Source organism: Podarcis tiliguerta, assembly GCF_965153285.1.
Source record: "Podarcis tiliguerta genome assembly, chromosome: 6".
Taxonomy (NCBI): domain Eukaryota; kingdom Metazoa; phylum Chordata; class Lepidosauria; order Squamata; family Lacertidae; genus Podarcis; species Podarcis tiliguerta.
Window position 1 is genome coordinate 75,904,644 of NC_139539.1, and position 16,171 is coordinate 75,920,814.

Here is a 16,171-nt window from a genome sequence, read left to right on the forward strand (position 1 = left end):
TGAAAAGGTTTAACCACCACTGTCAGAAAATGCAGACAGCTATGTTTTGCTACGAACCACTTGCCACAGTTAAACAGCAGCTTGGATGTCCCCAACTTACGCTTGTTTCTGTGATATCGGTCTCTGCTGGAACACCAGGCCCAAACTCCTCGTTAGTAGGGTTGGTTGGCTTCTCTTCATATTCTTTATATTCATAAAAATCATATTCGCCTACTTCTCCATCTACCACAACTTCAGATTCACTGCGGTCTACTCCTCTGTTTCCATAATCTGTTTCCTCAGTTTTTTTAGTCTCAGAGTTATACTCCTCTCCTGTTACGTATTCTTCAGCAAATACTTCTTCAACAGGATTTTGCTATTCACATAAGCAGCAAAGGTTTTGGGAATAGGATGAATATGTGGATTACTGTTAGTAAAGCAATATAAGCATTCAGTAGATTTGAATATAATGGCTGGTGAAATAACACAAGAGCGCTGGAATCTTTTAATTTACTCCTGAAAGACTGGAAGCCAGAGTTTCAGGGGTATTAAAAGATCACCCAATGCACATACCTGTGTGCAATGAAATCAATGCTTTCATAAACATTCATTATTATTATTATTTCATGTGCAAAACCGTTAAATGAAACCCTGGTTCCACTGAACTATTTAGAAATATTCAGTTCAGTATGACCATCAATCCAGACTTTTACTCACTGATTTTGCAGTATATGCCAAAGCACAGACGCTAACACTGTAATGTGACATCTTTATGCTAGGTACATCATAGTTTTCATACTTGGCTTCACACACTTTTTAACATCAGCCTCGCTGTTGAAAAATACATGAGGGTTTGCATCCAATGGTGTTACTCAGTTAACAGAAAGGCTTCCATCACTGGAACAGAGAGAAAAGCAATTTTCAGAGACATCTCTCCTTCCTATGAACTCCCACCACTCCCATTTCAATGTGACCTGGAGGACTATGTGGGGGAGGGGAGACAGAGATCACTGAAATTTGCTCCCTTCCCCACTTCAGGGGGAGGGAGTAAAGCCAGAAACTGATTCCCTCTCCTTCCCTTGGTCCTGTATACCTGAAGGAGCGTCTCCACCCCCATCGTTCAACCCAGACACTGAGATCCAGTGCCGAGGGCTTTCTGGCGGTTCCCTCACTGCGAGAAGCCAAGTTACAGGGAACCAGGCAGAGGGCCTTCTTGCTAGTGGCGCCCGATCTGTGGAACGCCCTCCCGTCAGACGTCAAGGAAATAAGCAGCTATCCTATTTTTAAAAGACATCTGAAGGCAGCCCTATTTAGGGAAGTTTTTAATATTTAATGCTGTATTGTTTTTTACACTCGATTGGGAGCTGCCCAGAGTGTCTGGGGAAACTCAGCCAGATGGGCGGGGTATAAATAATAAATTATTATTATTAATTATTATTATTATTATTAAAAAGTCTTGCAGTCAGCTGACCAACACCACCGGATACAATACAACCCCTGGAGTACAAATTAAAGGGGAAAGCACAAAAAGCTGCAGATTAATCATATGTGGTTAAATAACTTTCTGGTTTTAATGTGCGAAGATTTCATTTGCTAACATATGATGAACACTACTATCTCATGGAAATTTTAAAACGAGAGAACAGAAAAAAGAAATATTTCTAATAAATAGCTATTTTGTAGCATTGCATTGTTTGTACACTTAAAAGTGGATGTGTCTCACAGACAGAAAATGGTTTACAATGTTTCTACATGTAACGTTCAATACATCTTGCAGGCTCAGGACTTCCTTTCTTTTCTCTGTTATGACAACTGTGTGAAACCAAGCAGTTAGCTTTTATGCACCAGCATTATCTGAATAGCATTTTCTTCAAGATGCCCAGCCCACAAAAAAAAAAGACCCAACTATGGAGGCAACAGGTTTGGGTCATGGTTAGGGATATAGAAATGTTTTGGAAAGCAAACAATCCATTTGAAGAACTTCCTATGTGAAGCCTTTGGGGAAATGAATGGGAGGTATAGAAAACTACAGATGTGTTGCTGGGTAGAAGACATAAGGCATAATAGGAAATGGAAACTTTCCAGTCTCCATATATTTCAAAGCAGCGGTGGGACCCATTGTGCTTTCATACAACTCTCATTTATCTAAATGGAGGCTCCACAAAAAAGGAGGGTGTTGTTTATTTCACTGATGTAATTAACAGGAGATGTAATTAACAGGAGAAGCCACAAGTTAGTCACTCCATTTGCCTACTGATACAGACACAAAGTGTCAATGCATGGATTTAATAATAGAAAATCTCAATATTTCTTCGAAGTACATTTTGAAACTGCTTGGATTTTGCCTCTACCAAGATAACAGGATTTTGTACATATTAAAAGCATTGCATGCTGACTGAAATCTATTTCTTTCTTTAGAAAAAAAAAATACTGTGCCTTGCTAGCTAAAAGTATGTTTGTCTGTTATGAATGTGTGTATATATGTTTGTGCATGCAGAAACACATGCACACACACACACAAAAACATTGGCTTTTTGTTTTATGAAAGCATTTAAATCCACTTTCCAAAGTAATAACCTTTGCATTTTGTCATTATGTACTTGAAACATGAAATTGTTTACAAGAGCAGCAAATAACTTGCAGCATAATGCAAAACCTTTGGAAAACCATGGTTTTATAGCAAGTCAATATTTACGAAGCAAAATATCCACATTCATAAATGTCAGTTGATTGCACACTCCAAATTTCAACAGAAAATGAAGGACATTTTTGGACAGTTTCCAATAAACCTTTCCATTCAGGATCAAAAGAAAAGGCGTATTGGAAATCCTAAGGTACATCTTTGCAATGCAACTTGATTCTGTGGAGTAGACCTCCCACTCTAGTAAAAGAGATCTGCATATGAAAGTATATTGGGAGCCAATGGGAACTGACCAGGTATGGATGGATCTGCATATGGATGCTCATCCACACTGTGTGGTTGATCCAGATGGCGATTCATGCATCCAATTCATCCCCATTCACTATATGGCATGAATGAGGTGCATGTTTCCATTCACAGTGCTATGTGTGTGGGAAAATGCATCCTGGCCACCATCTTGGAAGAGTACACATTGTTGTACATGACTATATGTATGTTGGGGCTTTGGAAATTATGGAGGATAGAGTTAAAAGCATTATCAGTAGGGTAGGGAATCAAAGACCAAGTTCAAGGCCACCTGCTTATGACCTTTCTCTACCTCCACTCACCATCCAGTCACTGTATTCTTTTCCATTAAATAATTGGCCTTGTTTGGGCAATGCCAACAGACACTAAACTAACTCTTCCTTTCATCCTCCACTAGGGAAATCACAAATATGGGCAAGATCTTGTGTCAGGTTTGTGCTGGGTGAATACTGCACAACATCAAAACATGTATATGATTAAACTCTGAGAGCTACATTTTTGCAGTCTCTAGGAGTCATTTCTCAAGCAGAACTGAAAGACGAAATGCCAGATATTGGAGTAAAACTGTGCATTTCAGGACCGTGGCACAAGCCACTTTGGTCTTTAGAGGATCTCTCATAAGACTAAATGAGGGCAACCGATTACGACTTGGTAAAAGTTATTGACTAAGATCTTTTGAAGTATCCTTGCCTGTATACTTTTCCATTCCTCATTACCTCATTTGGTCCCGTCGTTCGGCTCGGAGTCTCAGTCTGGTAGCCCTCAGAGGTCCCATAGTCAGTTTCAGCCACATTATATTCATTATATTCATCGACAATGTTGGCCTGACAGGAAAGAGAACACAGGACATTAACCACAAAAGAGTAAGGCAAATGGGCAGGAGGAATCTCAGTTCAATTGGGTTGTGGTATTAGCCAAAGGTGAATTCATCTACTGGGGGTTAGAGGCAAGCTACTCATTTCTCAACATCACAGATCTTCCAGGCTTGGTCGAGGAAAGATCTTGATTATTTTTTTGGCTACCTTTACCCCTAGTTTGCTTTTTGCTGAGGCTTGATAGCTTTTCTTCTTCTTGGATGAAAATGATTCATATTTTTTGAGTGTGAACTTTGGGGAGTTGCTCTTTGAGTTAGCAGCCACTGTCCTCTTCTTCTTTGGGGCTTTTTTCTTTTTCTGAAAAAAGGTGTTGAAAGATGGAATGGGAAAACATAAATGAATGAAAAGGGAACAGCAGTGAGGTAGGAAAGGAAGCAGAGTAAGTCAAAAGGCTTAAAACAAACAAATAAATAGATAGGTGGGCAATTGCTGGTGGTCTTCTGCTCTTCCACTGTTGAATTAAAATGAGATTTAGGGACAAACAGGAAGGCAAGAGGTGAAAAGGAACAAAAGGCTTAGCTAACACAAGACACCACATGACAAGACCACAAGGGAGATGACAGGGACGTCACACAACACACACAGCACATGCCGTTACCTCAGTCTGTGTGACAATCTCGTCGTACAGTGGGGGTCCCTCTGTTACAGAGTCAAGGTCTTTATAATCTTTATAATCTGGATCTCCATAGTCATAGTCATATTCAATTAAATCTTCAGTTCCATACTAAATTGTGAAAGGAAACATACCAGGCGTGGCTGTGTTAGTGGCCGCAAACTATATTAGCAGTCATGGAAAGCTTTTTTACTCGCTTGGAAGAAAAAATTAAGAGAAGTAAAGCACCAAACTTATTTTAGTAAGATTGCTTTATTTTCTTATTTTCTTTCAGATTTATATAAAATAAACATGAAGGTAATGAAAAAGCAAGGAATAGTTGCATAAAAATGTTATCTTTTACCAGTGCTATTTTTTCTAGAAAAAGAGGTGCCGGAACTCACCATGAACACCTCAGAATGGCACACCTGAGAGGTGCCGGATCTGAGTTCCGGCAAGTTCCAGATGGGAAAAAAAGTCCTGATTTTACAGCAATGCAACCAAAGGATGGTGGTTTATGACCTGGTTTAGAATTGGCCAATATTTAGTTACATAGAACACCTGTGAAAGTTTTTGAAACTTTGAAACTTTTTGAAATTGAAAAGTTTTTCTTATGTTTCTTTACTGGTGTTAGTTAGCTGGCAGGTCCTATTGACTACCTGTAAGAAACATATTGTCAAAAATGTCCTTCAGTTCCCACCACTAAGAAGGGTCAATCAAAATGATGCTGGGTATGCAACAGACAAATCATTACTCAGTGGGGAGGGCAAACATTTAAATTGGAATAGCAGCCTCTAAGGCAGTGCTAGCATGCCAACAAAGTTATCTGACATCCTAGCAGTGCAGGCAAAAAGAGAGTGGACCAAGTGAGATGTTTCAATTCATGATGTATGTCCAGAAGACTTAAATTGAGTGTAATAAGGGAAATGGCAGAAAATCACTTCAGACTGCAGGTAGAGGATTGCAGTGTGAATCCTCACACACATAATAACTCTATTCAGTGTCATGCTATTGAATCACAAGAAGAGGGAGCACAGATTGGGTTTGCTTAGGGTTGCCGTATTTCAAAAATCTGGAAACAATTTTTTTTGTCTAAAGTTGTCGAGCTTTCGCCCAGAGTTGTTGATGCCTAGACATTGTTTCCGATGGCTGAATCCTGGAAATGTCCGGAAAATTCCAGACGTATGGCAACCCTAGGTTTGCTGGCCTGGCACCACCCCCTCCACTAAACCTTTCCATGTTTTGGAAGGGGAACATCTGAAGATGGGAGTCTCCTGTACCCATGAAGGCTCCTTGCCTCATTAAGAACTCTGTGTGATCAGCTCTCAGAATGAAGAAAGCCTCCACCATGGCTTCTCAACTTCAGAAATTGTCCCTCCAGCATGTGATGGGGACTCAATGGAAGGGTGGGGTGGGGGTCAGTGAGCACAGATAGAGAGCCTTAGTTAACCCTGGTTAAGAAACTGGAGGGCAAATGTTTAAAATGCACTATGTCAATATCTCTTGCTTTTTCATAAAATGCAATGACTATGTAAGAAAGCTTGCATTTCTAAAAAGAAAATATGGATTATTTTTCAATAATTCAGCAATTTTACTCTAATGCGCATATTGTTAATTCCCAGGCAAAAATAAAACAGAACACTTTCCCCAGACTTAATTATTAAGCTGCGTTTTAAATAAATGCTGCATAAGTAAACATTTATGTGAGGAAAACACTGGGTGGGCTCACAGATGTGTATGTATGTGTGTGAAACTGATTTAATTTTATTCAAATACAGAATGCTTTTTAAAACCATGTTGACGTCCAACAGTGAATACCCTGTCACTATTGTCAAAATGGAATGCCATACTCTGAAACAGCACCACCCAATTATCCACAAAATATGTCCACAAAATTAGGAATGAACATAAGCCCTGGTCACTTTTTCATTGATGTAGACCTGAAGTGGGGATTGGGGATTGTGCTCACTTGCTTCACCCTTTAATCTCCACGAGTTCATCTGATTTGGGATCATCTTTTAGGGATAGCACATTAAGTTCATCAAAAGTTGGCAGGTCTTGGCCTCACAGTTGCACTCTGTCAATTGAGTATGTGCTTTAGGCGGAAATCAGCTTGGATGGAGTTGCATAGAAATCTCTTGATATTTTGCATGGCTGGGATACTGCACTGTTGGGAGTCTTAGGTGGGATACCCACACAAGACCAGAGTGAAGACTTCTCCATTCCAGTCTGCCACTCTTGCCCCGCCCATTTAAACTGCCATGATTGGCTGGTTTTAAATAAAAGTTTTGGTGGGCAATCCCACAAGGCTCCATGGCCGGTTGAAAAGGATTCCAATGACCATCCACAAGGGGAAATGGTCTATTCTGTGCCCCGAAGGGGAAAGCTGGGCTGGGCTGCAGCCAAAGTCCACCTGCAACTCAGGTGAGCGACCATTTGGCACAGAGGCAGCATTCCTGTGTGCAGTAGCTTATTGTTTCCCTCGGGGCCCTTCAAACTCTACAAGCCTATGAGTCTATGAAATCATTTGCCTGTGGAATTTCTGCCTGCTGCTATATTGTTAAAGGCTCAGAAGCCTTGCTGAGAAATTTTGGCATGCCCTGTCTTGCTAGTATATAATCAATGTTGAGCAGTTGTAGCTATAAGATGATTATAGTTATAATGAGGGTGGTAGTTGTGGCATTTGCTCTGGGGCCTGTATTTTTCACTCTGTAGGACGCACTTTTCCCGCTCATAAATGAAGGGGAAATGTGTGTGCGTCCTATGGAGCGAATACAGGCTTTCACTGAAGCCTGGAGAGTGAGAGGGGTCGGTGTGCACCGCCCCTCTTGCTCCCCAGGCTTCAGGAAGCTATCTGCAAGCCGGGTTCCAAAGGCTTGCAGATTGCAGCCTGTGAGTGCCAACTCACACTGCGCTCCCCGGGCTTCAGGCAGCTATCCCCAAACCTTTGGAGCGCTCCCCCAGCCCGCAAGCTCCGGGAGCGGGGGCAAGGCTGTGCAACCTTGCCTCTGCTCCCAGAGCTGTTCTGGAGGCTGGGGTCTTGGGAAGCTCAGGCTTCTCCTGCCCCAGCCCAGCAGCTAAAAACGAAGCAGCGTGCAGCCTCTTCCGGCTGGAGAGGTTGTGCGTGGCTAAAGAGGAAGCCAAGACAGCCAGAGGGATGGATAATTTTTTCCCCTTTATTCCCCCCCCCCCCTAAAAACTAGGTGCGCCCTATGGTCCGGTGCACCTTATGGAGCAGTAAATACCATCACAAGCCTGCCTATAGAGTCTGAAGTCTAGCCCCAAAAGACTTGTCACCTTTTTATGGTCCCAAGGAACAGGCAGCTAAAACTACATGGGCCCACAGATATTATAAAACTGGCCAAAACCTGCCAACCCTCAACCAAGTCAAGATGTAATGAAATCAGAATCTATCAACCCTAAATAAAATCAAAAGAGGAAAATGCATCTTTCCCCGCCATGCTCTTCAATGGTACTTAACGAATTATAATGCATAGGTCTGAAAGTTTCAATGTCAAATTAAAATATGCAAAGGAGACGTCTTTACACCCGGCACATTTCCCTGAAGGTGATTTTTGAAAAGCACAACTCCATAAGAAATAGTTCCTCTTGTGTCGCAGCCTCTCTGAAAGCTCTATTGATAGAGAACAAATAGGTTGTGTCTGCAGAGGAATGTAACACCTCAATGTCTGTCTCCTCTGACTAGTCAGCCAAAGAGGTTCAATTGCACGCATTCATGTGCCTCTCTGGGCAAACAAACAAAAATGAATGAAAATTTGTCACTGACGAAAACTACATTGAGTACACTACAATCGTTTTATGATGGAGAAAAGCATTTAAGTGTGACAAACAGATATAGTACTTTTTTTATGGCCGGGGTCAGATATTCTAAATTATGCAATCAAATTGTAAAGGCTTTCTACTGAAAGGCTTAGATTGCAATCTGTCCAGATTTTGACTAGTCTTGCTGGTGCGCCCTTCTTAAAAATGCCCCAGCTTAAAACAAAATAGAGGGCAGAGGTTTGGCCTTAGCACCAAGCATCCCAAAGCATCACCCCTGGTGGCTGGGGATGGCAGTAGCTGGACATTTGAACAAGGTTTGTGCTTCAGAGTAATTCCTCTGAGTTTCACAGCTCCTGTAATGCAACGGCTAAGAATGTGGATGTTGTGCATGGAAACACCTGGTTAAAATCACCTCCCTCGGCTATCTCTCAGGGTGGGTAACTGGGAAAAATAAATGTGATAATGGGTCTCTCTTTCTCTCTCTCTCTTTTCTATACAATTGTGTTTTGTAAGGATCGTATTTTTAAACATATTTTCTTTTTCTTTATTCTTTTTCGCTTTTGATACATTGCTTTTTAATTATCTTTTTATAAATGTGCCTAAATTCTAAATTATTTGTATAGAAATACAAAGACGGCTTGTAGGACACATGGCCTGAGTTTGGAACAACTAGACCAGACCTCCTTATTTGCAGGAGTTCACATGGTAGAATGGAAGAACAAAGGCTTAATAACCCTTCTTCCTAAAGTGAGGGGGAATGACCCACTGTAACTAAGCCTGGCAGGGCAGCCCACTCTATGGTCTTAACCCCTTCCATGCATTCATTAGACTTAAGCATGTTGGTTATATGAGACTGGATATCCCACAATTACGTTAGAAGTTGCCTTGTATCAGGTCAAGCTGTTTGTCCAAGGCCAGTATTGTTCTCTATCTTGACTAGTTGCATTTCTCCAAGGTTCCAGACAGAGATCTATCCCATCTCTTGATTTTTTTCATGTATGTATTTTTACGGGAGATGCCAGGTATTGAACTCACAATCTTCTGCATGCTTGCAAAGCAGGCACTGTGCCATTGAGCTAAGTGACAAGCATTATTATTTATTTCTAGCACTCAGCCGATCAGTTACTCAGCATTTAAAATAGGACTGCGTACCGTTTAATAATATTTCTATTTAGTTAAAAATAATGATAGGATCAGTCTGACAGCAAAATTAGTGACTGCTCTGGACTGTGCCAATCCTGTGGCTAATTCAATCGCTAAGGGCAGGTTAGAAAAAGTTCTTCAGAGACCACAAAACAAACAGAAACATTGACTGAATCAAAAAAACTGTGCCAAGTATGCTAGAATTTTTTTTTAAAAAAAGGCACACAGACAGTGAGTAAATTGATATTTATGCTAAGCATTGCCAAAGGCACAGTTTGAAAAGCCCGTCATTCATGAATGAGAAACTGCAGAGGCACATATAAAAAGCAAGTATATTTAGCGGGTTGAATTGCATCATACACGATCAACTGGAAAATATTTTAGTTCTTCTAGGATGTTGCCTTTGACATTTCAACTAAATGTAAGGTCACTAAAACAAGGCTGCATTTTGGATGCACATTCTATTCACGGAGCAGAAATATAAAGTCCTCGTGATAAAATGTGGCTGTAATTTTCCTTCCGTTTCACATGATTCTGAATTTGTGTAGCGGTCCTTGGTAAACACTTTTAGGAAAGAATTCAGTGGGCTGCTGAAATCTAATATCTCAGGATATTGGGGCAAAGCCACCACGGTTTAATGGATGTTTAATGTGGTCCAATGTCTAGCGCGTTGGATTTGGGTCAAAAGAAAGTGTTTGTGAACTCCTTGGGCGTTATTAGGAATGCCATGATTCATCAAGATTCACATTCTCATCTGTACAAAAGTAATAACTGCCGTTCACATAGGATATTTTCAGGATCACTAATATTGGTGACAAATCTAACTTAACAACAAAACTTATGCTCAACCCCTTAACAGGAGTGTTTCTGCTCAGGATTCTTGCCAACGAGGCAACAGCAGATGATGGAGTGAGTCAGCTGTGCTTTCCAAGCCTCTGTATATCTGGTTGGGAGAGCAGCAGCAGCAAGGTCAGTGCAGTGCAAACACACCAGTGGGAGAACTGGATCAGCTCTGCCAGTGCATTTGCACTGCACCAACAACATGCCCACCACTTCCCAGCCTGCAGCAGAAACGGAAGCAACCAGAGATCAAGTGAGTGGCACCTCCCTGCCACCCACTTTTGTCTCCAAGGTACAGTGGTACCTCAGGTTACATACACTTCAGGTTACATACGCTTCAGGTTACAGACTCCGCTAACCCAGAAATAATACCTCAGGTTAAGAACTTTGCTTCAGGATGAGAACAGAAATCGTGCGGCAGCAGCGGGAGGCCCCATTGGCTAAAGTGGTGCTTCAGGTTAAGAACAGTTTCAGGTTAGGAACGGACCTCTGGAATGAATTAAGTACGTAACCAGAGGTACCACTGTACTATAAGCTGTGGAGGCCGAAAGAAAAATGTCTCCATTTCCAGTTTTCTTTTTCAATTGACACTCAACCATCTGTGACTACAGAGCATGCTCAGTTCTTACTTGGGATTTGTTGTTTTTTGTTATTTTCCAAGGGGGGGGGGCATTGCTCCCATAGGTTTTTTTTGTTTAATAAAATGTACTTCTGCAAAACTCAGGATTTCTCACACCATACCTCTCTGTTGTTTCACAGGGGCCCCATTTTGTCCCCAATCCTTTCAGCATTCACCGCTTGAGTTCACTATCTGAGAGAATGATGTACTGATTCACCTGTGCTAGGTAAGATAGACATCCTGCACTTTGTCGATTCCATAGCATTGCTTCCTTTGTGGAAGATAGCCCCATTGAAAGATATTTGTACACAAGGAAGCCACTACTAGTTCCCACTCAATTCTCACAGAGGTAGCAAATTTTATGGCCAGTATGGCAATAATCAAATGACCTTCTGAATTACATGATCCATGTGTAGGCTGCAAATTTGGGGTGGGGCATTTCTCCCAGTTGAACAGGGGGTGGTAGCAGAGTTAGTTTATTTGTTCATTTTAAAAAAACAAAAACTTTTAACTTCAACTTTATGCCATCACCACCAGAGGTGGCAGCAGTGCCAACAATAAGGCCCCATTCCCTGTGGCCCAGTCACCAGCTTCTTAATTCTAAAGTCCTCTCCTCACCCCCCAAAAATCCAAATTCTGTTCCTGCCCAGAGAGAATCACTTAAACAATTAACACAGGTAATATTTTTGCATTATCTTAGCCAAAAGGCTGAGAAGCCATCACTTGAGCTATATTTTCAGACAACCATCATCGCAACCCTAGTGGACAGGTCTCTTTCACCTTTAATAGATGTGTAGAAGAAGAAGAAAGCAAGCTTATATGACAGAGTTACAGCAACACCTGTAGAAATTCTCTCTTCTACACAGCTATTAAAAGTGCAATTTAGGGACAAAGGGAAGGTCTACAGTGAAGCGTCAGCAGTGAAGATCTCCTGAGCAAAAACGTAAAGGGTGTCAAGGATGAGTCAAGATAGTTGGGGGCGGGGAATCCAAGCCATTCATCTGCAAATGTTAAGAATGAGTAAGAAGTAAGATAGTTACAGGTTATTCAAGAGGCAGTTATACTTGAAGACAACTCAGGTAATCTGTTGCTCAGATTATGCAGCAGGAGCCAACCGCCCTCCTTTGGCATTACACTATGTTAAGGAAAATGGCTAATCCTACAGCCAAGATGGTGACACGAATACCACAGCAATCTGTCAGAAGCAAGGGCCTTGGATGAAACCTTCACATGCCTGACACTGGGCTCACCTCAACACCCTCTGATTGCACTTTGAGCTGCCTGCTGCTTTGTGATTCTGTATAGCAGAATTCAGCAGGCAACAACTGCTTCCTAGCCCAGAGAACCGGAGCCACATTTGTTTCTGATTTAATGTCAAAGTTCTTTTTTTATGTCCATGTATTTTATATTTTATGGGGTGTGTGTTTTATTTAAAAAATAGTTCTCTGCACCACCCGGATAAGGTTTTGTTAATGGGTGGTCTAAAAATGTTGTCAATAACTAATAAGTTCTGGGATCTTCCCTGCTTTCCTTTTCCTTTCTTTTCTTTTCTTTTCTTTTTCTTTTTTTTTTTTTTGTTTGTTTGTTAATGCAAGATGGACTGAACTTATACTGGGGTGGAGTGGGGAGTACAGGCGAGAGAGAAGCCCCAAGAGAAAGCTTATAGCCCCTTCACATTTCTGAAGTGATGCAGGTTATTTAACACCTTGCAAAAGCAATTGCCATAGCAAATTAATCATCATCATCATCATCTCAACTAGGGATGCTTGAGGAATTTGTCCTGATCTCCTTCTCTTTGCCCCTCTTTGCCTCGCAGAGCTACAATTCCCAGAATTCCATGGAAAGAAGGACTGATTGTTAACCACTCTGAGAATTATAGCTCTATGAAGGGAATGGGACTCTCCTAAGAACTCTCAGCACTCTTTCACAAATTAAACTTCCCAAGATTTTTTGGGGGAGGCCATGACTGTTTGAAGTGGTATGATTCTGCTTTAACTTTATAGTGCAGACAGGGTTTCAGAACAAACTTGTGGAAATATGGATATGGCTAACTTATGTCCACTTATTACTGTGAGTAGAAATTGTTTGAAAGCAATCTATTGGCTTTATGTTATAGCTTATGTCATGATGCTTTTGTAATTTTTAATTTCTTCGTATACTGTCCTGAAATTGATTCCTGGATGACAGGCAGTTTGCTTCTGAGAGAGAGAAAGTGTGTGTGTGTGTGTGTGTGTGTGTGTGGCAGAAGACAGTTTTTGTTTGCATTTCTGAACTCTGAGACCTCTACTGAGACTTTTCTGGGGATTACTTTGAAATCTGCCCAGGCGGGCAGCTTCACTCTTCCCATTCCTTCTCATCCTGCACATCTTTAAATAAACAGGCTGTTTTTGTTTTTCTTCTCTGATAACGAGACTATGCACTCTGTGGCTTCCCAGCTCCAAATGAAAGAGAACTGGCGCAGCCAAACTGTCCCACTGTTTAAGGAAGGGCAGAGGAACAGCAGGAGCACATTCCAAGGACCAAGTAGCTCCATGGTTGATCACGGCTTGCAGCTACCGTCTGACATGTCACACACATATTCCGAGGCTCAGCAGATGAGATGGTAAGCATATCTAGCTGGAAGTGGGAGGACACACATGCTGGAATTCATAAGATAGATAGACGAATGAATGCTGGCTACAGTGGAAGATCTTGGGGTTTCAAATTTCAATGGCGCCCTGTGCGACCACCAAATTTGATGCCCCTTGCCTCGCGTCTACATAACAGTTGCGGGGCCTCCAATGCTCTGCTCCCCTGAATCTGCCTCTGCTGCCCACAGAAAACTAGATGTCAAAGGAACCTGTTCTAGCCTAGCCTTACTCCAACTCATCCAGCTTCTAGTTGTCTATGTGCAGAGATTTTGTTGCTACGTTGAGCTTGTTTGCAGAGGGGAACATTCAACCATAGAAATTCAGGTGGTGTCTGGAATGAAGTTTGCCACCTCATCTGCTGTTTGCCACAACTGGGCCCAAAACTGTTTCCCAGGTTGATAGAAATTTGAAATAGATAGGACCATATTCATTACTCATGATCAAATTAGTATTCATTTGAATGATTTGATTTCTTTCCCACTCCAGCCTGTGGGCTCAGAGCTGTTTACAGCAAGGTTGTTTCTTTTTTTCATATTTAGTGCAGGTGTGAATTAACAATACATTTAGAATGTTTACATTTTTTAATATTAATTCAGTATTTATTATGCTATATTAATTAACAAATATTCTAAATTAACTCACATCTACACTAAAGATTAATTTGCACTGTGACTTTCATTATAAAGTTCCCCTGGAAGACATTTTTACTTACACTTAGCGGGAAGGTAGAAAATAAAAAATGTGCTTTCCTTGCGCTGGCTCACTATGTTCCGTTAAAACAAATTGCATTTCTAAGCAGGTACTGCAGGCAAGGTTGAACTGGAAACAGGGATGGTCAGTGTGATGATGTAGCCAACAGCTCCCATCATCTCTTACTGTTGACCACATAGGCTGCGGCTATTAGGAGATGGGGTCCACAACTTCTGGAGAACACTATGGTGCTATCTTTGAATAAAAAGATATGGGTAGCTTCCTTATACTGAATCAGACCCTTGGTCCATCTAGCTCAGCATGGTCTACACTGATGGCAGTGGCTCTCCAGCACTTCAGACTGTGTCCATGACTAGTGAATTCAGAAACGTTGGGAGCCATGGAAACTTGCATTTCCCTTGGTCCCAGCATCCTTGGACACATGCATGGGTAGCTCAGTTGATTAGAGCATGGTGCTATTAGAACCAAGGTTGCAGCCTCAATCCCCATAAGGGACAGCTACATATTCCTGCATTGCAGGGGGTTGGACTAGAATCACTAAATGGTCCTCATGGTCCCTTTCCAACCCTATGTCTATGATTCTAGATGAGCTTTAGCCTTTTTCTTTTGCCAGGAATGGATCCTTCCTTGCTTTCTCAGTGGCAGTGTAGTGTGCCAAAAAAAACCCATCCATAGCAAGTCTTTGGTCTCAAGGTCTGACACACAGAAATGTTGTCGCTAAGCACCAAGGCTTGAAGACACATCAAGCTCAGTCTGGATACAAGTGGCAGACTGCCCCAAACTGGGTTTGAAATCCTGGACAGGAATTGCAGGGAAGTTGTACAATGCTTCCCGCGTAACTCCCAATAATACAGTTGAAGGGGAGGATACTATCCCAGCTCCAGCTGCAGAAACAATTTGCATAAACCCTCCATGCGATTTCCTTTTCTAACATGACATCAGAACGATGGAAGCGTATTTCCTCTCCTGTCCCTTTTTGGGGGGAACATCTGAAGTTACAATAAGGCTACGTATGTGTTCCTAGTAGTGCTCCAGTCCTGATGAGTATTGCACATGGATGGGTGTTTTGATATAAACTTCAGGACGAAGAAAACCTGGCATTCTTTGATGAAACACGATATTTCCATTGTGACCTCATGCTTTCTTTACCAGAGAGAAAAGCACATTTATATGACACAACCTGATCAACATGCAGTCCCAATGGAAAGGACTGGTTTCTTCATTAAATCCTCATTTTGGGAGCACCACTTCACAACTTCAAAAGAAACTGAGCTGTAGGGAATATGCCAAGTGGAAAAAGTATCCTCTCTCTTTGAAAGTGCATTATTTTCTGGGTATTGCAAGAGGGAAAATATTCTGAACTTCTGATTTGACTTTGCTTTTGCAAAGGTTTCTTATAAGAAACATGCTTAAGACAGAAGACAATCTAATATAAGGGTTTTTTTTTAAAGGTTGTGGATTTGCTAAACAATTCAAAAGGGTTTTATATACTAGTCTATGTGTGATAGGATTGCCATATATAAAAAGAGGACAGCTTGCGCCACTGCTAGTCTGAGCCAGGGAAAGAGGTGTGGCACAGACAACAAACCCAGACATTTCCTTTAAAATGTAAAAATCCACCCGGATGAGTATGTTGGCTCCCCAAAACAGGACATGTCAGGGTTTTCCCTGACGTATGGCAACTCTAAGATGTGACAGCATGTGAGGGAGGGGAGAGTTGTCTTGCAGCATGCAATTAATGTAATTTCTTTTTTTGGGGGGGGGGTTATGTCTGAACATCCACACAGAGTGCTTGCTCCTTACATTATGGTTATGGTGGAGAGAAAGCACAAGACAACAAACACAAGCTTAATTTGAGGGTGATAATAAGGCTGCCTGTACCTGGACTCTAAGATCAAGATCAGAGGTCCTCCTGGCTGTGCGACAAGCTGCAGATATCCCTCTAGGAACAACTAGGAAAAGGGTCTTTTCTGTGATGCCACCCATACTCTGGAATGACCTCCCCACCACCCCCAGAAACAGGACATGTACTGACTTGGATACAATTTCAGC

The 16,171-nt window shown here is 41.7% G+C and overlaps 1 protein-coding gene across 4 annotated transcripts in view; it reads right to left on the reverse strand.

Annotated features, from left to right (window-relative positions):
• The window catches only part of COL11A1 (collagen type XI alpha 1 chain), a 263,565-nt gene that overhangs the window by 156,583 nt on the left and 90,811 nt on the right, over positions 1-16,171 (reverse strand). The window contains exons 6-9 of one of the 4 annotated variants that reach the window (XM_083445148.1): positions 4,400-4,525; positions 3,955-4,098; positions 3,643-3,750; positions 101-355 (exon numbers count right to left, since the gene is read on the reverse strand). In XM_083445148.1, coding sequence (XP_083301274.1) covers positions 101-355; positions 3,643-3,750; positions 3,955-4,098; positions 4,400-4,525 — 633 coding nt within the window. The remainder of the gene's footprint in view (positions 1-100; positions 356-3,642; positions 3,751-3,954; positions 4,099-4,399; positions 4,526-16,171) is intronic. The other 3 variants (XM_083445146.1, XM_083445145.1, XM_083445147.1) reach the window with 3 other exon arrangements.